At 44.2% G+C, this 24,734-nt stretch overlaps 1 protein-coding gene across 2 annotated transcripts in view; it reads left to right on the forward strand.

Moving 5' to 3' along the window:
- AP3S2 (adaptor related protein complex 3 subunit sigma 2) overlaps positions 1–24,734 on the forward strand; it is a 68,793-nt gene that overhangs the window by 5,571 nt on the left and 38,488 nt on the right. The window contains exons 2-4 of one of the 2 annotated variants that reach the window (XM_075557828.1): positions 289–380; positions 1,346–1,457; positions 22,866–22,937. In XM_075557828.1, the coding sequence (XP_075413943.1) occupies positions 289–380; positions 1,346–1,457; positions 22,866–22,937 (276 nt within the window). The remainder of the gene's footprint in view (positions 1–288; positions 381–1,345; positions 1,458–22,865; positions 22,938–24,734) is intronic. The other variant, XM_075557830.1, reaches the window with a different exon arrangement.

Here is a 24,734-nt window from a genome sequence, read left to right on the forward strand (position 1 = left end):
TTATTAATTCTCCCTTTTTGTTTACCAGCCACAAAGAGGTGCCAGAAAGGCTGTGGTTAATAACCACGATATCTAGGAAAATACAGCCTCTCTTAATTCCTATAACAGAGTGCCCCACATTTTCCTTAGGTTTCTGTCACCACTTGCCGTTTTATTGTTTTGAGACACTGGCACTTAATCTTCAGATTATTCCCACCCAGTGACACTTCTGTCCCTGCCTGTCCGCTCTGAAGGGATGTTGTTTTCCACGCTTGCCCACTGATTGGCTGTACTCCTTTTATTCCATAGCCAGAAGAAATTCAGCAGCAAATTGTTCGAGAGACTTTCCATCTAGTCCTCAAGCGGGATGACAACATCTGCAACTTCTTGGAGGGTGGGAGGTAAGCTGTCAGCTTCAGTTTTCTCCCCTGGGGTCCGCTTTGGGGTGGCCTTCACCGTCAGGGAACCTTGGTGGCGTAGTGAGCTGTATACTGAATGCTAACCACAAGCCTGCCATTTGAAATCGCCAGCCTCCCTGTGGGAGAAAGATGGGGTTTGCTATTCCCGTAAAGAGTTAACAGTGTCGTGGAGGGAGAGTGGGGTGGAAAGGGGGAACTGATTGCAGGGATCTACATGTGACCTCCTCCCTGGGGGATGGACAAGAGAAAAGTGGGAGACGGGAGACATCGGACAGGGCAAGATATGACAAAATAATAATTTATAAATTATCAAGGGTTCATGATGAAGGGGGAAGTGGGGAGGGAGGGGGCAAAATGAGGAGCTGATGCCAGGGGCTTAAATGGAGAGCAAATATTTTGAGAATGAATGTACAAATGTGCTTTACACAATTGATGTATGTATGGATTGTGATTAGAGTTGTATGAGCCCCCAATAAAATGAATTTTTTAAAAGAGTTACAGTGTCAGAAACCCTCAGGAGCACTTCTGCCCTGTCCTATAGGGTCAGTGTAGGGTCACTATGTGTTGGAATTGGCTCCGTGACAGTGCTTCATCATTGTTTCTTTAGACAGTACTCAAGGCTCAGGTGGGTATCTGATGCAGCTGTAACTGGTCTTAGCAGGATCAACTCAGGGAGAGAGGCATTTCTGTATTGGAAGCTATAGAATTATTGAGCTTCCAATCTTACTTGTTCAGATGTTTGGTCCCTGGGTGGGAAAGGTGAGGTTAAAGGGACTCTACGCTCTTATGGCAAACGTGGTTGCTGTACACCTGGTATAAACCAGCTTCTTCCAGCGGACCTATTCTTCCCTGCTCTATTCGGTATTTTTCAAATTTCATTGGCACTGCGTTTCCCTTCTAGAGGTTTAATTAAGATAAAGCCATTAAGTGTTTCCCATCTTCCACAGTTTGATTGGTGGCTCTGATTACAAACTGATTTACCGGCACTATGCGACCCTCTACTTTGTATTTTGTGTGGATTCGTCAGAGAGTGAACTTGGGATCCTGGACCTCATTCAGGTATGTGTGGTCAGCTAATACTGGCAGGAGGATTTGCACTGGGTTTTGAGTGCTGAACTTGCAGAAACACTTGTTTCCTGATTGGTACTGGTAAACGTTGCCAGCTGTCCACCAGGTGGTGCTCTAGGGAAGCTCCTGAGTAAACCTATTGGGTCCATTGGTTTCTACCCAGCCCTCTCACTGCTCTGGGTTCTTTGTTTTGAAAATGTTTTCAGCTATCAAATCAAATGTAAATGAAAAGATTTATGTTTTCACTTGTAATTCTGGCCCGGGTCAAAGAAACTAAGCAATCTTAGGTATAAGTAAACATGGTTTCTCTTAGGCTTTTTGAAAATTAGTCATTGCTTACAGCTCTTCATTACCTTCATGGAACCTGAGAGGTATAGGGGTCATAACTTGGGAACCATAAATCAAATGCAATTCCATAGTATTTCTATTCCAGGCAGACTTTTTCTTTTTTGTGTGTGAAATATTTTATTGGGGATCACCTCATCACAGTCCATACATTCATCCTTTGTGTCAAGCACACTTGCACAATGCTGCCATCATCATTTTCAAACATTCTCCCATTTCTTCCCCCTCCCTCCCCCTTGATAAGTTATAGGTTATTATTATTTTAATATCTTACATCATTTTCTGTCACCCTTAACCCACTTTTTGGTTGCTTGTCCCCCTGGGAGGGGGTTCTAAGTAGATCTTTGTGATCTGTTCCCCTTTTTTCCCACCACCCTTCCCGAATCCTCCTGGTATTGCTACTCTCATTGTTGGACCTGAGGGGTTTATCTATCCTGGATTCCATGTGTTTCAGGCTCTTATCTGTAGCAGTGTGCATGTTTTGGTCTAATCTAATTTGTAAGGTAGAATTGAGGTCATAATAGTGGGGGGAAGGAAGCACCAAAGAGCTAGAGGAAAGTTGTGTGTTTCATCAGTGCTGTACTGCACCCTGACTGGCTCATCTCTTCTCTGTGACTCCTCTGTGAGGGGATGTCCAATTGTCTACAGATGGACATTGGGCTCCACTCCCCCTCATTTACATTGGATATGATTTTATTTTGGGTCTTAGATGCCTGATACTTGATCCCGTCAACACCTCATGATCACATAGACTGGTGTGCTTCTTCCATATGGGCTTCGTTGCTTCTCAGCTAGATGGCCACTTGTTTTTCTTCAAGCCTTTAAGACCCTAGATGCTATATCTTTGATAGCCAGGCACCATCATCTTTCTTCACATTTGCCTATGCACCTTTTTTGTCTTCAGCAATTGTGTCAGGAAGGTGAGCATCACAGAATGCTGGATTATTAGAACAAAGTGTTCTTGTGTTGAGGGAGTACTTGAGTAAAGGCCCAATGTGCATCTGCAACCTTAATTCTTAACATATAGATATAAGTATATAGTTCTGTTTCCCTCATGTTTTATATATATATATATATATTTTTTTTTTTTGCATATGTACATGCCTGTATTTAGACCTCTACAAATGTCCTTTGCCTCCTGGGTTTTTCCTCTATTTCCGTTTACTTTCCTCTTGTCCCACTATCATGTTCAGCCTTCATTCAAGTTTAGTAATTCCTCACTGCTACATTGCCCTTGATTAGGCCCCCCAGCCATCCTATATCCTTCTCCCCATTGATTTTAGTTCACTTGTTGTTCCCTTGTCCCTAGGTTGGTACTCCCCACTTCCTTTCTCCCACCTCCCCTTCTCCCGTATCCCCCAGAGCCACTGGTCCTGTTCTTTTCATCTCCGAATTATTCATCCCGCCTGTCTCATCTAGACAGACATGCAGAGACATTCATAAGCGCAAAAACCAGGCAAAGCCAAACAAAACAAAGAAAATCAAGACCAACAAAACAATAACAACAACCAAAACACACAACAACAAAAATGGAAAAGCCCATAAACAGTTCTAGGTCTGTTTGTTGGCCTTTATGAGTGCTTTCCAGTCAAGTGTGATGTGCTGCCACACTGTCTCCAAAGTCTATGCTGGGGATTCCTCGGGGATTTCATCACTCTGCTCCCCTTGCTGCTCTGTTGCATTCCTTTAGTGTTTTGCCCCAGTGTGATGAAATCAGATTGTACACAGTTCCCGCACTGTGTCTCCAGTGTTGTCCCCGCAGCGCTATGGTTTAGTGAGGGACACTATGTCTCATGGTGGGACCAGCCCTGTGGTCCTTTCTGTGCGTTGTCTGCTCTGAGCAGGAATATTGCCCTCAGGGCTTGTTGGGCCAGGATGCTGCCCTTCCTCTCCATCCCTTTTCATTTCTCCTGTGTGCTCTAATCTGATGCGACCCTCTCCCTAAGCTGTAGCCCCAGTGCTGTCCTCTAAAGTGCATTCTTCTGGGGGTGGGAGGTCCACATAGTTGGGATTGGGGCTGGCCTCTCAGACTTCTCTATTGGTTCCCTGGTACAGGCTGATATGTTGTATTCACGTCTTGGCGCATTGGGTTGAAGCCTGGTCTCTTGCTCCCTCTCCTGTGGAGATAGAAACAATGCCCTCCCCTTGGGTGGGTTAGTGCTCAGGCAGACCTTTTTTAAGTGACTTGAATAAGCCATATACTCGGAGCCTACATTGAAAATCTAATTAACAATCATATGAAAGGGTACTTGCCAGCTGTAGAATATATTCTTGAAATGTTTCTATTTGTTTTAAGATAAAATTAAAGGGGCTAAATTTAATGTATTAGCGACAAAAAAAATGGAAGCTTTGAAAAAATATATATACCGTTTCAAGTACACTAGGATCTTCGTAAAAGCTAATCTTCTGCTTGAACATAAACCTCCATTGCCAGATCGATTGTGACTCATAGTAACCCTTTACAGGGTTTCCAAGGCTGTAAATCTTTACTAGAGAACAGTTTTATCTGTCTCTCAGTGAATGGCTGGTGAATTTGAACTGCTGACCTTGGAATTAGCAGCCCAGTGCTTAACTGATAGTGCCACCAGGGCTCTTCTGCTTGGACATACCTACTTTAAAATTTTACTACTATTAGGTATGCGATTACACCTTTCATATTCAGAAGAGGATTTTCAATTTTCATACTTCATACTCAACTGTCATAGTACATAAAATGTAAATAAATTATTAATGAAGATACCTAAGAAATGTTCATCTCTTAGATCATTTAAAAATCCTTTCTTAGCATCTGGGTTAGATTAAACTTTGAGAGTCAGTGTGGCCTAATAGAATCAAGGTCTAGAATCAGAAAACCAGGGTTTGAGGTTGAGCTAATCCTTGGGGTTTCTAAGACTGTAAATCTTCTTAAGAGCAAACAGCTTCATCTTTGTCCCTTGGAATGGGGCGTGTATTAGACTGGGGTGTGTATTAGACAGGGTTCTCTAGAGAAATGTGTGTGTGTGTGTGTGTGTGTGTGTGTGTGTGTGTACAACACAAAGGAATACAGCAGCTAATTAGTCCACACAGCAATACAGAGGACTCAATTCCACTGACTTCCATGGAACACTTAATGTACTGGAAGTCCTTCAACTCACATGGGCTGCTGGCTTCAAGGTCTAGGAAGCAGACATCTGAGTCTTCTCTAGGGTGATGCAGGCAATCCGGCCACAGGCAACAGGGCAGGTCAGTAATAATCAGCAGCTCAGGAACTTAGCGAAGCACGTTGGATGGGATATCGCACTCACACAATGCAAGATGACAGGATCCAATAGCCTCAAGCTCAGCAGCCTGGTGAAGCAGGTCTTGAAGGAACCTCAAGCTCGAGTGACATGATCCACAGGTTGGCTGTCCCACAGATAGTGTAGCTCACAAGTTGAGGCAGAGAACTAGCTAAAGCGCCGCACACTGGTCCGATCACCAGAGAGCGAGAAGGGAGGGGCTTGCCAAGCCATTAATCTCTCTGCCCTCCAATTAAACTGCGACCTTATTAATCCCACATGTTCCTATTGGCCAGGTTGTCACAATAAACCTACCTATCACAGTCCACTCCAGCCAATTTGGATATTGTACACAATTCTTTAGCCATATATAATTTCCAGACATTAATGAAATCACACTTACACCTAAAATCATGCCTACCTATCATAGGTGGGTTTGAACCAGTAACCTTTCAGTTAGCAGCCCAATGCTTATCATACAGTTCCTCTAGGGCTTCTTACAGAGGGAGAATAATATTTCAAAAGTATGTAGATTTTAATTTTTATTAATCATGTGTTTAAAATGTGTGGATTTATAATGTTCTTTATCTTGTAGACCTTGTACAATATAATTTAACTTCTTGTTCAGTGACATGTAAATCCTGATAAGTAATATATCCCAACAATTTTAAGGTACATATATTTTTAAAATAACTGTAAAATCGGTATGACATTACAATTTTAATTGTAATTGGCAGATTTTTTTTCTTAACACAAACGAGGGGTTACCCCCCAAAAAACGGACTATTTTTTTCAAAGCTATGTATTTAGTTTTATTTTTTAATCATTGTGTTAGGGGCTCCTACAATCCTTATAACAATTCATACATCAGTTGAATCAATCACAGTTGTGCATATGTTGCCTTCGTTTTCAAAGCATTTCTTTCTACTTGAGCCTGTGATATCAGCTGCTCCTTTATCCCTCTCCCCCACCCTCCCACCCTCATGAACCCTTGATAAATGATAAATTATTATTATTTTCATACCTTACACCATCCGCTATCTCTCTTCACCCCCATTTCCATTGTTCATCCCCCTTGGGGAGCAGCGGGGAGGGGATGGTGGTTATACGTCGATCATTGTGATCATTGTCCCTTTCTCCCTCTTATCCCCCCACTTTCCGCCTACGCTCTTGGCCCTTAGGGTGTTGCTGCTCCCATTACTGTTCCTGAGAGTGTGTCGAGATTCTGTGTGTCAAGAGATCTGTACCAATGTACATGCTCCGGTCTAGTCAGATTTGTGAGGTAGAACTGGGGTCATGGTAGTGTGAAGCAGGAGCATTAAAAAAAACTACAGGAATATTGTGTGTTTTGTCTATGCTATACTGCACTCTGGCTGACTCATCCCTGCCTCGTGACCCTTCTGTGAGGGGATGCCCATTTATCTACAGATGGGCTTTTGGTCTCCACTCTGACCCTTCTCATGTTCATTGATATGATTATTTGTTTTGGATCTTCTGATATCTAATACCTGATCCCATCAACAACTCATGATCACATAGGCCAGTGTGCTTCTTCCATGTGGGCTTTGTTGCTTCCCTGCTAGATAGTTGCTTGCTTAACTTTAAGCCTTTAAGACCCGAGATGCTATGCTGTATCTCCTACTAGCCGGACACCATATGCTTTCTTCATCGCATTGCTTATGCACCCATTTTGTCTTCAGCGATCATGTCGGGAAGGTGAGCATCACAAAATGCCAGGTTATTTGGAACAAAGTGTTCTTGTGTTGGGGGAGGACTTGAGTAGAGGCCCAGTGTCTGTCTGCTTCCTTAATACTGACTTATAAATATATGTACATAGACCTAAGTCCCTATCATTAAAATTTTTATACATGCCTATATTTATACCTCTATAAATGTCTTTTGCCTCCTAGTTCTTTCCTCTATTTCCTTTTGCTTCCCTCCTCTCCCACTATCATTTGTGACCTCCGTTCGGCAATCAGTAATTTCTCTCGGCTACCTTGCTGAGACTCGATCAAACCCCACCAGGCATTTTATGCCATCCTCGCCATGATTTTAGATCTCTTGTTCCCTTGTCCCTGGGTTTGCTGGCTAACCCCTCCCTTTTCCCTGCCTCTTTTTCTCCCAAAGTCCCCCTTGAACTGTTGGTACCGTTGTTTTCCCCTTGGGATTATTTATCCTGCCAATCTTTTTTTTTTTTTTAAACATTTTATTAGGGGCTCATACAACGCTTATCACAATCCATACATATACATACATCAATTGTATAAAGCACATTTGTACATTCTTTGCCCTCATCATTTTCAAAGCATTTGCTCTCCACTTAAGCCCTCTGCATCAGGTCCTCTTTTGTTTTTCCCCCTCCCTCCCCACTCCCCCGTCCCTCATGAGCCCTTGATAATCCACAGATTGTTATTTTGTCATATCTTGCCCTTTCCGGAGTCTCCCTTCCCCCCCCTTCTCTGCCGTCCATCTCCCAGGGAGGAGGTCACATATGGATCCTTGTAATCAGTTCCCCCTTTCCAACCCACTCACCCTCCACTCTCCCAGCATCGCCCCTCACACCCCTGGTCCTGAAGGTATAGGTGTCATCCACCCTGGATTCCCTGTGCCTCCAGCCCTCATATGTACCAGTGTACAACCTCTGCCCTTTCCAGCCCTGCAAGGTAGAATTCGGATCATGGTAGTTGGGGGGAGGAAGCATCCGGGATCTTGGGGAAAGCTGTGTCCTTCATCGGTACTACATCGCACCCTGACTGACCCATCTCCTCTCCTAAACCCCTCTGTGAGGGGATCTCCAGTGGTCGACACTTGGGCCTCGGGTCTCCACTCTGCACTTCCCCCTTCATTCACTATCCTGCCAATCTTATATAGATTGACATGGGGGGGGGGGAAGAGAAGGGGAGGGGGGAGCCTATAAATAGTTCCAGTCTTGTCTGCTGACCCTTATGAGTTTTCTGATCGAGACTGATGAGGTGCCAAGCCCTGTCCCCAGTCAGAAGTCTATTTTCGGGGTTTGTTGCCTTGCTTCTCTTGCTGCTCTGTTGAGCTCCCTCCATGTTTCGCCTCGGTGGGGGGGGGGGTGCTGCTGTGGGTCAGTGAGGGGATGTCATGTCTCATAGTGGGGCCAGCCCCACGGTCCTCTCTGTGCATTGGCTGTTCGTTCTCTCTCTCTCTCTCTCTCTCTCTCTCTCTCTCTCTCTCTCTCTCTCTCTCTCTCTCTTCCCTCCTGTGTGGTCTGGGCAGACCCATCACTCTCCCCAGGCTATATCTTCAGTGATGTCCTATGTGTGCATTCTTCTGGGGAGGGGGTCAATGTAGCTGGGACTGGAGCCGCCACACAGACCTCTCGTTAGTTCGCTGCTCCCTGCCAGTGTGTTGTCCTCAAGGCTTGGCAGACCAGGTTCAGGTCTGGTCGCTCTCTCCCTTTACTGTGGAGGCATAAACAGTACCCTCTCCGTGGGTGGGTTTGTGCCCTGTTCGCCCACTACCCTCATTCTTTAAAGTATTTTTTTTTCTTTTGCCCTCCTTTTTAGTTGGCTGCCATATGCGTCCCTGGTTGGGCCTGACCCCTGCCAGAGTGCCTGGACCTCAAAGTGTAAATTATGAATTAAGATACTTTTCCTCTATACCCGCTGTGCTTATTGAACCTACCTCAGTGGACTCATGTTGTACTTGTCCATTTGTGCTTGGCTTACTTCACTCAGCATAATTTCCTCCAACTCTTCCCATTTGATGATGTGCTTCATGTGTTCATCACTGCCTTGTAGGGATGTCTAGTGCTCCTTTGTATGTATATACCAGAGATTTTTAATCCATCTGTCCATTGATGGAACTACAGGCTTTTCCAACTCTTTTGCAATTATAAACTGTGCCACGATGAGCATTGGAGTGCAGATGTGTGGTCGTGGTCTGCTTCTTACTTCTTCTGGGTATATGCCCAGTTGGGGAATTGCTGGGTCCTATGGGAGCTCGATTTCCATTTGTTTTAGGTATCGCTGTATCTATTTCCATAATGGCAGCACGTTTTTACAGGACCACCAGCAGAGGATGAGAGTTCCTGTCTCCCCACACCTGCTCCAACCCTTGTTGTTTTTTATTTTTTTGAATTGGGCCATCTTTGAGGGCGTTAGGTGGTATCTCATAGGTGTTTTAATTTGTATTTCCCTTATAAATAATGATCAGGAACATTTTCTCATGTGTTTATTGGCCATTTATATTTCTGCCCTTCTGAAACTTCTGTTCAGGTCCTTTGCTAATCTCCTCAATGAGCTTTGTTTGTTTCTTATTATAGGATAGCAGAGGATTCTAGATTTTTATAATAAGGCTCTTAGCTGATGGGTCATTGCTAAAGATGTTTCCCCAGTCTGTAGGCTCTCTTATTACTCTCTTGGAAAATTCTTTCCGTGTACACAGGTGCTTTATCTTCAGTACGTCTCACATGTCCTTTTTTGCTTCCTCTGTGTTTGTGTCCTTCCCTATTTCCACTAGCCTGTGTATTCACTGCACCAAAATTCTTAGGTTTGTCCCAATTCCCTCAGTGATGGTGCTAATAGTTTGGGATTTTTACCTCGAGGTCTGTGATCTTATTTTTGTCTTATTTTTGTCCGTGGAGGGTCTTGTGTAAGGATTTTGCTTAATTTTTCCAGCACCACTTGTTGAAGAGGGCATCCGCTTCTCATTTTATATTTTGGGGGTCCTGATCAAAGATTAGTTGTCTGTACGCTGATGAGTTCATTTCTGGGTTTTCTGTTGTTTTTCATTGGTCCGAGTATCTGTCGTACCATGTGGCTGTATAATTGGTGCTAAAGTCTGGTAAGCAAGCACTCTGGTGTTGTCCTTCTTTTTGAGGAGATCTCTGCTTATTCTGGGCTTCTTCCTTCTCCATATGAAATTGGGAGTCACTCTTTCCAATTCTTTGAAGACAGATGTTGATATTTATATCAGGATAGCGTTAAACTTATAGTGCATTGGATAGGACTGACATCTTTACTATATTAAGTCTTCTGATCCAAGAGCATGGGTATACTTTGAATTGTGGCAGTTGGTAGGAATGCTTCTGCAGGCTGCCTGTTGCCAATAGTGCTGGGGGTGGGGTGGGGGTTCAGGATACCGCTTTCTTCCACTTGGGTTTCCCTCTCACCCTAGCCTACTGTGTTTCTGTTTGGAGGGCAGGTTGGATGACCCTTTCAGGTGTCAGGCGCTGCAACCAGACTGCATAGTGATCTGACTGCGGTGTAAAGATGTAGCTCAGTCTTCCATAAGAGTCCTTTCTTGTCTGTGAGAACCATGTATGGGTTGCTGACAGCCTCCATTCACAGTGGCACTTGCTGCGGTCCAAAGATGAGCATGAGCCGAGGTATAGGAACCATGGCATAGTATGCAAAGGGGGGCGGACCTGGGGGTCCATCCACGACTAGAGGCACTGTGGTTGGGTGGAAGGGAGACTCCAGGCGCAGCTGTCAGTTCCATGCATGGATGGCAGGAGAGGGCCAGGTGCAACGGGAAACCACAGCTTGTGTTGTGAGTGCTCCTGATGTGGCAGGCAGCTGCCAGAGGATGGAGGGGGGTGGTGGTGCAGGGTGCAGCAGGGAAAGCCAAGAGCAAGCAGCAGCAGTTTGGGGAGTCAGACCATGGCTGCAAGAGGCACTGGTAAGCAGCCAGGGTGGGGGTGGAGGCGCTGTGGAATCCACAGCAGTGTGAGCTGGAGCAGCCCTTGCACCAGGTCCCAGGTCCTGGGACTCCAGCGGGTGTAGGAGAGAGGGTGGAGGTCGATTCCCACTTTGGGGAAGAGCGCTGGGCTGTCACTGACATTAACCAACAGCCTTGAATTTCCCCACTGGGCCTCCTAATCTCCCTACTAACTGCACCCCCAGCACAGACTGCCTACCGGGTCACCATTCTTACTGAAAGTTGTAAATTTTTTAATAAAACAACCTTATCACTTTCAGAGTACTCTCCATTACACTCAATACATTTACCAAATCTGCGATTCCATTCTTGGAAGCATTTTTCAAACTCATCTGTTTGAATGGTTGATAGCACCTCCCTCACTTTCTTCAGCACCTCTTCTACGTTGTCAAATCACTGACCTTTGCTGACCCTCTTCATTGGAGGAAACAAAGAAGTTGCACAGAGTGAGGTCAGGCGAGTAAGGTGCCTGGGGCCAGAGAGGCATGCTGTTGTGGTGCACTGAGCATTGTCGAGGTGGCAAAACCAGTCCCTGTCTGTCACAAATCAGGCCTTTTTGGTTGCACGCTGTTATGTAATCTTTTCAGAACCTCTAATTGGAAAATTTGATTGATTAACAATCTGACCTGGTGGAACAACCTCCAAATGCACTATAGCCCACACATCAAAAAAAACAAATGTGCATCATTTTGATTTGTGATTTCATTTGGCGAGCTTTTTTGTGCTCAGTAATGATGGTGTCTACCACTGGCTTGATGTTTGCTTTTGGGGTCATAAAAATAGCACCATGTCTCGTCACCAGTAATGACCATAGTAAAAAAGTCTGGGTCACTTTGGAGTGGTTCTTTCAAAGCATGGCATGTTTCCACTAGACACTTTTTCCTGGTCAATCAGAACACGAGGCACAAAGTTCACAGTGACCCTTCTCATGCCCAAATCTTCTGTTGAAATTTGCAGATACTCCAGATAACTTCCCCTTCTGTGATGGGTAAGTTTGTTGTGCCAACCTGGCCAATAAGAACTTGTGGGATTAATAAGGTCGTAGTTTGATTGGAGGGCAAAGAGATAAATGGCTCGGCGAGCTCCGCTTCTCTCTTGCTCTCTGGTGATCGGACCAGCATGCAGCTGCTTTAGCTGGTTCTCTGGCTCAACTTGAAAGTTGCACTACCTGTGGGACAGCCAACCGGTGGTTCGCGACCTCCTTGGTGGTCGAATGACCCTTTCACAGGGGTTGTCTGATTCATAACAGTAGAAAAATTATAGTTATGAAATAGCAACGAAAATAATTTTATAGATGCCAAGGGCTCAAGCAGAAAAAAATGTTTTGAGAATGATGATGGCAACATATGTGCTTGACTCAATGGACGGATGGATAGATGGATGGATGGTTTGTGATAAGATTTGTAAGAGCCCCCAATAAAATGATTAAAAGAAAAGAAAATAATTTTGTGCTTGCGGGGGTGGGGGAGTCACCACAACATCAGGAACTGTATTAAAGGGTCCCGGCATTAGCAAGGTTGAGAACCACTGCGCTAGAGCTGAAGGTTCCTTTGAGACCTGTGGTTTACAATACATCACTTGAGCTGGGGACTGTTGGATCCTGTCATCTGGTTCACTGTTGGTGACCCGCCCTCATGTTCACTGCTTGTGGCCGAACTGTCTGCATTGCCTTAGGGAAGACTCAGCTGTCTCCTTCCTTGGCTTTTCCACCGAGCAGCCCTATTGAGTTGAAGGACTTCCAGTATATTAACTGGTTCATGGAAGTGAGTTGAACTAAGCCCTTTGTATTACTGTGTGGACTAAGTGGATGTTCTATATCTATACACATACACACACACACACACACACACACACACACACACAAAATCCTAAGTGTCCTAGTTTTGTTTCTCTAGAGCAGGGGTGTCAAACTGGCAGCCCGTGAGGTAATTTTTTGTGGCCCATGATGCTCTGAAATAAAATGAAAATGGAAAAGAAATTGTTAGGAAGAAAATAGTGCTAGGGGAGATCGAGGCAATACCGTACACACAATTTCCTCTGCTGGTCACAGCAGCAAACAGCAGGGTGGTTCACCAACTAGTCAATGAGGTGACAGAATTCAACAGTCCCAAGCTTATGCAATACAAATACCTGCAGCATGACAAAGCAGGTCTCGAAGGAACCTCAAGCCACAGCGACAGGTGGTGTAGCTCACAAGTTGAGGCAGAGAACTCATTAAGGCAGCCACACACTGGTCCCAGGCTCACTGAGCCGTTTATCTCTCTGCCCTCCAATCAAACTGTGACCTTATTAATCCCACGTGTTCTCATTGGCCAGGTTGGCACAATAAACCTAACCATCACACTGACAATCACAAACCTTGCCTTTGCAATTGATCACATGATTGTAACTGATAGGTAGAACGACCTTCTTCTACCCATTCTGTATTACCTTTGCCCTCGGCCAGCACCTCAGCTGGCTGTGGTTCTTTGTCCGGTGGGGTGACCCAGATCTTCATTCCTGAGGGGTCTGGGTCATTATACGTCCTGTCAGGATTGGGTTGCTGTAACTTACCATTTACTTTAATCACAGGGCATGGTAGCACTAAGAGTCAACCTATGGGATCTCCTGGATTCCAGACATATTCTTCTTTACCTCCATTATGTAACACCAGTCCAATTTCTCCTTCGTAATCAGGATCAGTCACACCACTTAGTACAGTGACACCCTTCCTGATCTGTTGATCCAAAGGTATGAGAAGCCCAAAGTGGCCAGGGGGCATTCTCAGCTGCCAGTTCAGTGGAATCTGTGCTGTGTTTCCAGGCGGGAGAGCTCCTTCCTTTGGGACCAGGACCTCCAGGCCTGAAGCACATAGGGTTGCTGGGACAGGAAGCAAAAATGCTGCAAGGGGATCACTAGGAGTAATAGTGAGTGGTGCCACCCCAGCTTCCACCCCTTGGTTCCTGGACCTATGAATCCTGGCTATTAGAGACACAGTACAATATATTGGCTGCTGGTTTAGAGCGTATACAACTTCCTGGAGAACATTGCCCCCGCCCCGCAAATTGTTGCCACCTAGTTGGACCCATAATTGTGTCTTTAGGAGGCCATGCCATCATTCTATCAAGGCAGCTGCTTCAGGATGATGAGGAAAATGATGCAACCAGTGGATTCCCTGGGCGTGGGCCCATTGCCACCCTGCATTTGCTGTGAAGTGAGTTCCTTGATCTGAAGGAATGCTATGTGGGATACCATGCCGGTAGATGAGGCATTCTGTAAGTCCACGAATAGTGGTTTTGGCAGAAGCATCACGTGCAGGGAAGACAAATCCATATCCAGAGTAGGTGTCTATTCCAGTAAGAACAAAACGCTGGTAAACAATCAGCCATGTAGCTCAGAAGCAACAAAGCCCACATGGAAGAAGACATCAGCCTGTGTGATCACAAGGTCCCGAAGGGACCAGTTATCAGACATCAAAGAGCTAAAAACCATATCATTGGGTGCACACCTCCATGGTACGATAGCTGAGGACAAATAGATGCATAAGCAAATGTGGCGAAGAAAGCTGATGATGCCCAGCTATCAAAACGTATAGCGCCTGGGGTTTTAAAGGCTTGAAGGTAAACAAGCGGCCATCTAGCTCAGAAGCAACAAAGCCCACATGGAAGAAGCACACCAGCATGTATGATCACGAGGTGTCGAAGGGATCATCAGAACAAAAAAATCTTACCATAGTGAATGAGGGGGAATGAGGAGGTGAGTGCAGAGTGGAGACCCAAAGCCCATTTGTCAGCCACTGGAAATCCCCTTGCAGAGGGGTCTAGGGGAGGAGATGAACCAGTCAAGGCATGATGTAGCAATGATGAAACATACAACTTTCCTCTAGTTTCTAAATGCTTCCTCCCCCTCCCCACCCTCTCCCCAACTATCATGATCCGAATTCTACCTTGCAAGCCTGACTAGACCAGAGGATGTACACTGGTACAGATAGGAACTGGGAACACAGGGAATCCAGGGTGGATGATACCTTCAGGACCAGCAGTGTGAGTGGTGATACTGGGAGGGTAGAGGGAGAGTGGGTTGGAAAGAGGGAACCGATTACAAGGATCTACATGTAACCTCCTCCCTGGGGGACAGACAACAGAAAAGTAGGTGAAGGGAGATGTCGGACAGGGCAAGATATGACAAAATAATAATTTATAAATGATCAAGGGTTCATGAGGGAGGGGGGAGGGTGGGGGAAAATGAGGACATGATTCCAAGGGCTTAAGTGGAGAGCAAATCTTTTGAGAATAATGAGGGCAATGAATGTACAGATGTGCTTTACACAATCAATGTATGTATGTATGGATTGTGATAAGAGTTGTATGAGCCCCTAATAAAACGATTTTAAAAATTAATAAATGGGAAGAAAAGTGGTAACACATTAAAAAAAAAGAAAACGCTGTCTTCTCCATGATGAAAGTGGTCCTATGTAATCAACCTGCCACCAGGTTGCCGGCTGATCACAAGGAATGGTCCCATATATTGGACTCAGTGTTGGTTTCTGCTGCTGGCAGATGGGGCACGCAGCAGTGGTCAAGTCGGCCTTGGTGAATAGAAGTTCATGTTGCTACATCCATGCATAACCTTCATCCCTGCCACCATGTCCACTTTGTTCATGTGCCCATTGGGCAATGACAGGAGTGGCAGAGGAAAGAGGAGGGCTACACATGGAAGAAGCAAACCAGCCTGTCTGACCACAGAAGGGACCAGTTATCAGACATCAAAGAGCTAAAAACCCTATCAGTGGGTGTCCACCTCCCTGATATGATCAATGTAGACAAACGTGTGCATAAGCAAACGTGGTGAAGAAAGCTGATGGCACCCAGCTATCAAAAGATATAGCGTCTGGGGTCTTAAAGGCTCAAAGTCAAACAAGTGGCCATCTAGCTCAGAAGCAACAAAGCCCACATGGAAGAAACACACCAGCCTGGGTGACCACGAGCTGTCGAAGGGATCAGGTATCAAGCATCAAGGAACAAAAAATCCTATCATTGAAAAGGTGGGTGAGTGCGGAGTGGAGACTCAAAGCCCATCGGTAGGCAACCAGACACCCGCTTACTGAAGGGTTGTGGGGAAGAGATGAACCAGGCAGGGTGCAGGGTAGCAACAATGAAACATAACTTTCCTCTAGTTCTTAAATACTTCCCCCCCCCCCCACTATCATGATCTCAATTCTACCTTACAAATTTGGCTAGACCAGAGGATGTACATTGGTACAGATAGCAACCGGAAACACAGGGAATCCAGGACAGATGACTCCTTCAGGACCAGTGGTGAGAGTGGTGATGCCTGGAGGGTGGAGAGAATGTAGGGTAGAGAGGGGGAACTGATTACAAAAATCTATGTATCACCTCCTCCCTGGGGGAGGGACATCAGAGAAGAAGGCAGGGGGGGCGTGGAAATGTCAGACAGTGTAATAAATGACAAAATAATAATTTATGAATGATGAAGGGTTCATGAGGTTGGGGGGAGTGGGGAGGGAGGGGGAAAATGAGCAGCAGATATTAAGGGCTCAAGTAGAAGGCAAATGTTTTGAGAATGATGATGGCAACAAATGTACATATGTTCTTGACTCAATGGATGTATGTATGGATTGTGATAAGAATTGTACGAGCCCCCAATAAAATGATTTTTAAAAAAAGAAAGAGGAGGGCTAGTCTCCACAGCACATGTCATCTTATCCACTTGATTATTAAAGCCCTCCTCTTCAGAGGTAACCCTTTGATGATTGTTCACATGAGACATGATTATCTTTACTTTCTTGGCCCATTCAGAGAGGTCTATGTCCACATACCTCTTCCCCACATCTCCCTGTCACCAGTTTTCCAATCATGTTCCTTCTGATTCCTTGAGCATCCAGCCAAGCCATTAGCCACAGCCCAGTCTCACATTTGACCATTTCTCCTTCCAGGTAAACTGATCGATCAGGTGGACTTCTCGAAGTTCTGCCCATTGGGAGGCTTTCCCTCCACCACTGTCCTTTAGGGAGATCCCAGAAAGGGGCTGTAGTGCTGCTGCTGTCCACTTACGAGTGGCACCTGCATCAGTAAACCAAGCATAAATTTTCTGTTCTTCAGTTAAATTATCATAAGGAACTCCCCAGGAGGCCTTAGGTGAAGACTAGAAGGAAGGTACTGTGACAGGAGTGGAGACTGGGCATTTGGGCCACTTCTTCATGCAGCTTACATGTACCTTCAGGTCCTGCTCTAGCCTGAACTCGTATGTACCACTTCCATTTAACAATGTAGTGCTGATGTCCACGTTCAACTTTATGACTCTGTGGGTCAGACAATACCCAGTTCATGATGGGCAGCTCAGGCCTCATGGTGACTTGGTGACCCGTGGTGAGGAGTTCGGTCTCCACTAAGGCCCAATAACAAGCCAACAGCTGTTTTTCAAAAGTGGAGTAGTTGTCTGCAGAGGATAGCAGGACTTATAATCCACGCTGTGATTCACCAGTAGGGCCCTGCCAAAGACTCCACACTGCATCTCTTTCTACAACTGACAACTCTAGCACCATTGGGTCAGCTGGATCATTTGGTCCCAGTGGCAAAGCAGCTTGCATGTCAGTCTGAACCCGTTACAGATCTTTTTGTTGTTCTGGGCCCCTCTCACAATTGGAGGCCTATTTGATAAATAGGTCCAAGTAGAACACCCAAATGAAGGATATGTTGCCTCCAAAATCCAGAGGTCCACTAGCCGTTGTGCCTCCTGCTTAGTTGTTTGGGGGGGTGCAGATACAATAGCTTATCCTTCACTTCAGTAGAAATGTCTCGGCATGCCCCACACCACTGGACCCCTAGAGATTTTACTGAGGTGGAGGGTGCCTGAATCTTTGTTAGGTTAATTTTTCAACCTCCTGCATGCAGATGTTGTACCAAAGAATCTGGAGTCTTTGATACATCTTCCTTAGTGGGTCCAATCAGCATAATGTCATTAATATAATGGACCAGTGCGACATTTTGCGGAAGACACGGGCAATCAAGGTCCCTTCGGACTAAATTATGGCACAGGGAAGAAGAGTTGCTTTACCCCTGGGAGAGAGTTGTGAAAGTGTACTGTTGCCCCTGCCAGCTGAAGGCAAACTGCTTCCAGTGGTCCTTCAAGACTGGTATTGAGAAGGCATTGGCCAGATCAATAGCTGCATACCATGTACCAGGAAAAGTATTAATTTGCTCAAGCAATGAAATCACATCTGGAATGGCAACTGCAATTGGAGTCACCACCTGGTTAAGTTTATGATAATCCACTGTCATTCCCCAGAATCCATCTGGCTTCTTTACAGGCCAAATAGGTGAGTTAAAAGGGCATGTGGTAAGAATCACCACCCCTGCGTGCTTCAAGTCTTTGATGGTGGCACTGATCTCTGCAATCCCTCCAGGAATGCAGGACTGCTTTTGGTTTACTATTTTCCTAGGCAATGGCAGTTCTAATGGTGTCCACTTGGTCTTTCCTACCATAATAGCCCTTATACCACATCTCAGGGATCCAATATGGTACTCTACCAGTTACTAAGTATGTTTATTCCAATGATGCATTCTGGAACTGGGGAAATAAACACAGGATGGGTCTGGGGTCCACTGGACCCATGATGAGCCATACCTGAGCTAAAACTCCATCGATAACTTGACCTCCATGTGCCCGCACTCTGACTGGCAAGCCTTCGAAACACTTTGAGTCTCCTGGAATTAGTATCAGTTCAGAGCCAGTGTCCAGTAATCCTCGAAAAGTTTGATTATTTCATCAAGATAAACTCATTGCCTTCTAAGTTTCTCCTCTAACGTTTTAAATTGTTGTTAATCTGACTTCATGCAGACAATCTTCTAAATGAGCACAGTGCTCGGGTCAGACATTCTTTGCTTTTAAGCTAGACCATTATTTGCATTCAAGATGACTTCAGGCAATAGTTTTGATTTAAAGCATGTGTTCCCAAACTTATTTGACTGACTGCCTTGCCTCCCTTTTCAAAAAAAGGAAAGAAACTACTCACTGTCCTCCTGGCAATGAGAAACTTTTTTACTAGAACCCATAATTCAGGATAAAGTATAGGCAGGCATCTGCTTTTGATCTCCCCTGAATTATTCCAACCTTCTCCCCCCTCCCCCCCCCCCCCGTCCCTCAGGGGAGGCATTGCCCACTTAGGGAAACACTGATTTAAAATTTAAAGATTATTTCCAGGCAGTAGTATCATCTAGCCTCTTCTGTTCTACATTTTACTCCCTTTGATCAGGATTCTTCTGTGAAATCTTCCATCACAACATTCTGTAATGTTTGCAATAAAAAGTTTTATAGATAATAAGTATATGCCTACATCCTATAATGAAACATTCTGTGATGGGACGTAGACCTGTCCAGTTCTGCTTGGACATACCTACCTTGAAATTTTACCTTTTAACAGGTGTGCATTTATACCTGGTCTCATTCCCATCTCAAAGCAAAGGAGTCAGTCCTTCATGAGGCAGTTAATCACGTATTCCATTTCATGTTATTCCGGCATCTCTCTCTTCCTCTCCTGTTCCACTTAACTAAAAACGAATTGTTGTACCTGGGTGGACACTCGAGCTTCTAAGACCCTAAGCACTGCATACTGAAGTGGGAAGTAGAACACAAACACTGGAAACAATAATAAACCGATTGACTGGGACGTCCCTTGAACCCATTCTACTAAATCTCCAAACCAGGAATATCAATTCCATGAAGTTTTTTGGTGTGCCTGTTTATAAGCAGCTTCAGTAGCTGCTCTTTTTGTCGTTATAGTAAAGCACAGCATTCACTAGTTCACCCTTTCCTAGATGCACAACTTAATAATGCCAACAATATTAATAATGTGGAGTACCTATTATTGTTAGCTGATGCCAGAGTTTTCATCATTGTAAACAAAAACAAAACACCATTGATCTTCTCTTGACCTCTATCTGCCCTGATAGCCACTAATAAACTTTGGCTTTTCTTCATTTCTACACTCAGCCTAGTGTCTTTGAGGCTCATAGTATTGTGGGCATTTTCTTTCCATGACTAAGTAGTAGTCCATTGTCTGTGTATTACATTTTATTTATCAAGTCCCCTATGGATGGACATTTCAGTTTCTACTGGTGGCTATTGTGAATGGTGTTGCATGAAAAATAAGCATAGTTTTGAGAACACATAAGCAGTCATTTTTATCTTTGTAAAGAAACCCAGATGTATAATATATTAAGTTAGAATAAACTCCAAACTTCAGTTCAAAACCCAAAGAACTCTGATGGAGCTGCGAAGTAAATGTTGGGCTACTGAGCACATCAGCAGTTCAAACTCACCAGCTGCTCCTCAGGAGACATCGCTAACGATGTACAGCCCCAGACACCCTCTGTGGGGCACTGTGAGTCCGAATGGACCCGATGGTAGTGGGTTTGGTTGATTACCACAGCTTACAAGGCCTGATAGGATCCGCCCATTCTTACTTCTCTTCATTGAACTTTAGTCCCTCCAGCCTCAGACACGTGTGTGTGTTCACTCATTTTTTTGACTGAGTCAGAATCGCCTCTGGTAATGAGTTTAATTTTTGATTATATATAGTTAATAAATTTTTATGTAAATTAGGTGAAACAGTATATTATATTAAGGCATTTGCACTTGTTCTGTCCATTGGGCTCCTTCACTCTTGGTCTCTTCCAATGACTCACTTCTTTTCATCATTTCAGTTTCAGCTCAAATGCTAATCCATGGAGATATTTTCTTGCTACCCCATCTAAATAACCTGTCACTCATCCTGTTTACTTCCTTCAGTGCACTTGGGACTGTGGAAAGCATCTGGTTTATCTGACTTCTTGTTCTTCCCACACCTGGAATATAAACAGAATCAGAGCATGACTTTACTGCACTGTCCACAGACCATGTAGTAAACACTCCCAAAATATTTGTTCACATAAACATTTAATATATACATAGTTGGGTATTGTTCTTCCTGGTTATTTTGTTCTGTGAGTTATATTTCTTTCTACAATGACTTCACGCTATTATGAGATGTGCTCCACCCCACCTCCAATATGGTATTCATTTTCCCCACTAGAGGAGCATCATAAACTCGCTCTGAGTTAGTGCACCCAGTGGCATCGCCTGGGAAGGTTCTCTCTGGTCACAGGGAGTGTGTGTGTGTGTGTGTGTGTGTGTGTGTCTGAGAGAGAGAGAGAGAGAAAGTTTCATTCAAACCTTGTGTTTTGTGATGGCCAATTTAAGAGAACTGCATGCAGCTGTGAAATTTTGTTTACAGCTTGGGAATAATGCCATAAAACTGTTGTGATGTTGAATACAGCTTCAAAGCTCAGCACTATGGGAAAAACTCAAGTGTATGAGGGGTTTTCTCATTTTAAAAATGTGAAATGTCGATTGATGACAAACCTCATTCTGGACGTCTGTCAGCTTCCCAAATGGATGAAAATTTCAACTTTTAATGCATTTGGAGTTTGTTCCACCAGGTCATACTGTTAACCAAGCTTTCTGTTTAGCGATTCGGAAAAGATTGTGTAACAGTGTGAGACAAAAAGGCCTGATTTGTGGCAGATAGGGGACTGGTTTTGACAGTGTACCTGCTAATGCAGCCATTTCATATGCCAGTTTTGGGCAAAGCACAGTATGCCTCCTTCCCCCATGCACCTGACTCACCTGACCTCACTCTGACTTCTTTTTGTTTCTGCAAATGAAGAGTGACATGAAAGGACAGCGATTTAATGATGTAGAAGAGGTGAAGAAAAAAAACAAGGGAGGTGCTATCAGCCATCCAAATAGATGAATTTGAAAAATATTTTCAAGAATGGAATCACAGATTTGACAAATGTATTAAGTATAATGGAGAGTACTTGGAAGGTGATAAGGTTGTTTTGTTAAAAAAAACATGGGTAACCCCTTGTTCATACTCTTGCTAAGTAGATACACATATCTAGTAGGATTAGTCACCTTGGGTAGAGTTCCTTTCCAATCTATTTGATGAAATTTATAACCATTTATTCATCCTATTCATTCTTTTAGTTTTTTACTCTGAAGATAGTCCAGGAACATGGTCATTCTTTTTCCTTTTTTAAAAATAGTATTGCTACGTCGGACAGTGTAAGATAATGACAAAATAATAATAATTTATAAATTATCAAGGGTTCATGAGAGAGGACAAACAGGAAGGGAGGGAACAAATGAGCTGGTACCAAGGGCTAAAGTAGAAAGCTATTGTTTTGAGAATGGAGGGCAATAAATGTACAAATGTGCTTGGATGTATGATTGTGCTAAGTTGAACGAGCCCCCCAAAAATGATTTTTTTTAAAAAAGATAATATTGCGTTTTGATTAAAGGTTTACCTAGCACTTGAGGTTCCGAGTCAGCAACTATTACACAAATTTTTCAGTGACATCGGTTACATACTTCAGTTTATAAACATTCTCATTATTTCCATTCTGTTCCATTTCATCCATATACATTTTTTCCTCCATATACATTTTAAATACATCCCTTTTATTATTGGCATGACTAGGTTCTAGGGACCAAATTGTTATGTGGAAATTGGTATAATGTGAAAATGGAGGATGACCAAATCAGATCACAGAATGGAGGATACCTATATGATTGTGTAACTGCCACATTACAGCATCACAAAACTGAGAATCAAGGCCAAGTTGACAGATAGATACCCTGGACCATACAACCAGTGTTACTCTCACCAATACCTTGGGTTTGTTACTGCCAGACACGTGTTTTTATTGTGCAAAACAGCTGAGTAGGTGATGCTTTTACTATTCTGTAAATGTGACATGTTGATGAGTAGTAGGTGTAATTCTAACAAGTTTCCAGTAGTCACAGTGTAATCCATAATGAAAAGTGAATCAAAGTCATAGATGAAATATTGTGATGTTAACGACATCTCATGAATGGGAAAGGAAGCCAAATGTAAGGGATTGACTATGTTTCTAGGCTAAAATCGAGTTTTCTTACTCTAGGAACTCAAGTTGAGGTAAATATGGTGATTGGCTAATTTGGAGACAAAGTGCCCTCGGCACTTTCAAATGTAACATTCATGAAGGTGTGAATGTTTTTTCATGATCTGTTTCTCTTTGTTTCTCAGGTTTTTGTGGAGACCCTGGATAAGTGTTTTGAAAATGTTTGTGAATTGGATTTGATCTTCCATATGGATAAGGTACCTTCTCTCTCAAACTGGAGTTACTGGAAAACCCAGAAGCTAGGACTTTTTTTTTCTCCTGCTGTTGTTGACACAGAAGTTCCCCAATCCAACAGCTCTCCAGAGACGCTGATGAGTCTTGAGCAGCCTTCCCACCCCAGTAGGACCCTACCTTTGTAAGCAAAGGGGAGATTAGTGCTGAGGCTTAGCTTCAGGCCACCCTGTCCTTGCCTCAACCCATCCTGGCAGGGTGCCCACCCTGAGGGATGCTGCTGGCCTCCCACTTCCTCTGACAAAGGTCTTCCTGAAGGGCCAACTCCTCAGGTCTTGTGTCTCACACCATGGCCACAATCCCTTCATTACCATGTGATTGGTTTGTTTGCAACTTTGGAGCTAAATTTTTGCTTTGCTTTTGCAATGCAGGCTGAATCACAAAATGTTCTGAAACTTTGTTGGGTATGCTGGATTTTGATAACACCCTGGGACACTACGTCCTGACAGCGTCTGGTGGTGGAGTGCAGGTGGGATGTGGCATGGAAATAGCAGTCCTTTGAATGTTACCTAACCCGGAACACCCTGCACCTTCGCAGGAACAACACCTGAGCAGCCTTCCCTGCCACGCAAGAGCCGAGAGACAGAAATTTCATATAAAAGTCACTTCAACACGTGCCTGATAACGCTGCTTTCTAGGTCACCTAGGTACCCAAGTTCCTACCCCAGTGGCAGCACCCATCCCAAGAAACTGCAGAGGTGGGATATGGTGCTCCTATGTGGGTTACCAAAGAGTTAGTGGTCTTCATTGGCTTTGAGCTCCAGCAAGTCCTGGGCTTTAGGAGAGCCTGCACTGGCCCAGCCACCAGTTTCTTCCGTTTGGTGATGAAACCTCTTCTGAGGCATGAGCCTAGGACTTCTTAAGCCACCTCTACACCTTTATGTTCTTTCTTTTAGTTTCTTACTCTAAAAATAGCCCAAGAACCTATTTTATTTCATAACTTAGGTTTTAATGGGGTTTTTTGGCAGGGAGGGTAAGATCTGTTAACAATTTTAACTTGTACAAGATTATTAGACCTACCGTGTATATGTGAATATAAGCTGACCCGAATATCAGTCGAGGCACCTAATTGTACCATTAAAAATGTGCTGAAAAACTCTGCTTATACACAAGTATATACGGTAATAGCAAGGTTCACCTACCCGAAGACATACTACTTAGTGTAGGGCAGTCATGTGGTAATTGCTCAGCCACAGGTCAGACAAATCATTTCATAGTGATCATAAAATGAGATTCCTAGGTTCAATGTCACTGAAGCTTTAGTAGCTTTTTAAAAAGTTATTAAAATGGTTTTTCCCCTCTACATAGTTATATAATGATTATAACTTCAGTAATACTCTTGATTCCATTTTCCACAAACTTTTTGAGACTTGCTTATAGAATGTGGGGTCAGGTGATACTTTGTAGGGAAACAGACCATCAGAGGTAGAAAGGAAATGGCCCAATCTCTTCTCTCAAATTTGTTTTGGTAGCACAGCAAGGACATGGCCTTTGTCCCCACATGCTAAATTAACCATCAAGGGCCTGTGGACTGCCAACCTTGTTTTACCTAACTGATCACGTTCCTTTCCCCAGTGCTGCTCCTTGATGGGGACCTGTCCCTGTTAGGTCTGCTTGGTCTTGTACTTCTCGTCACTGTTGCTGTCGCTGTGATCTATGTACCCTTGAAGGGAGATCAGGATCAAGGTGTTACATTGACACCATGGCTGCTAGAATGGGCTCAAACATAACAATTCTGACACCAGCTGCCCCTCCTATGCCAC

This window comes from Tenrec ecaudatus, chromosome 9, assembly GCF_050624435.1.
Source record: "Tenrec ecaudatus isolate mTenEca1 chromosome 9, mTenEca1.hap1, whole genome shotgun sequence".
Taxonomy (NCBI): Eukaryota; Metazoa; Chordata; class Mammalia; order Afrosoricida; family Tenrecidae; genus Tenrec; species Tenrec ecaudatus.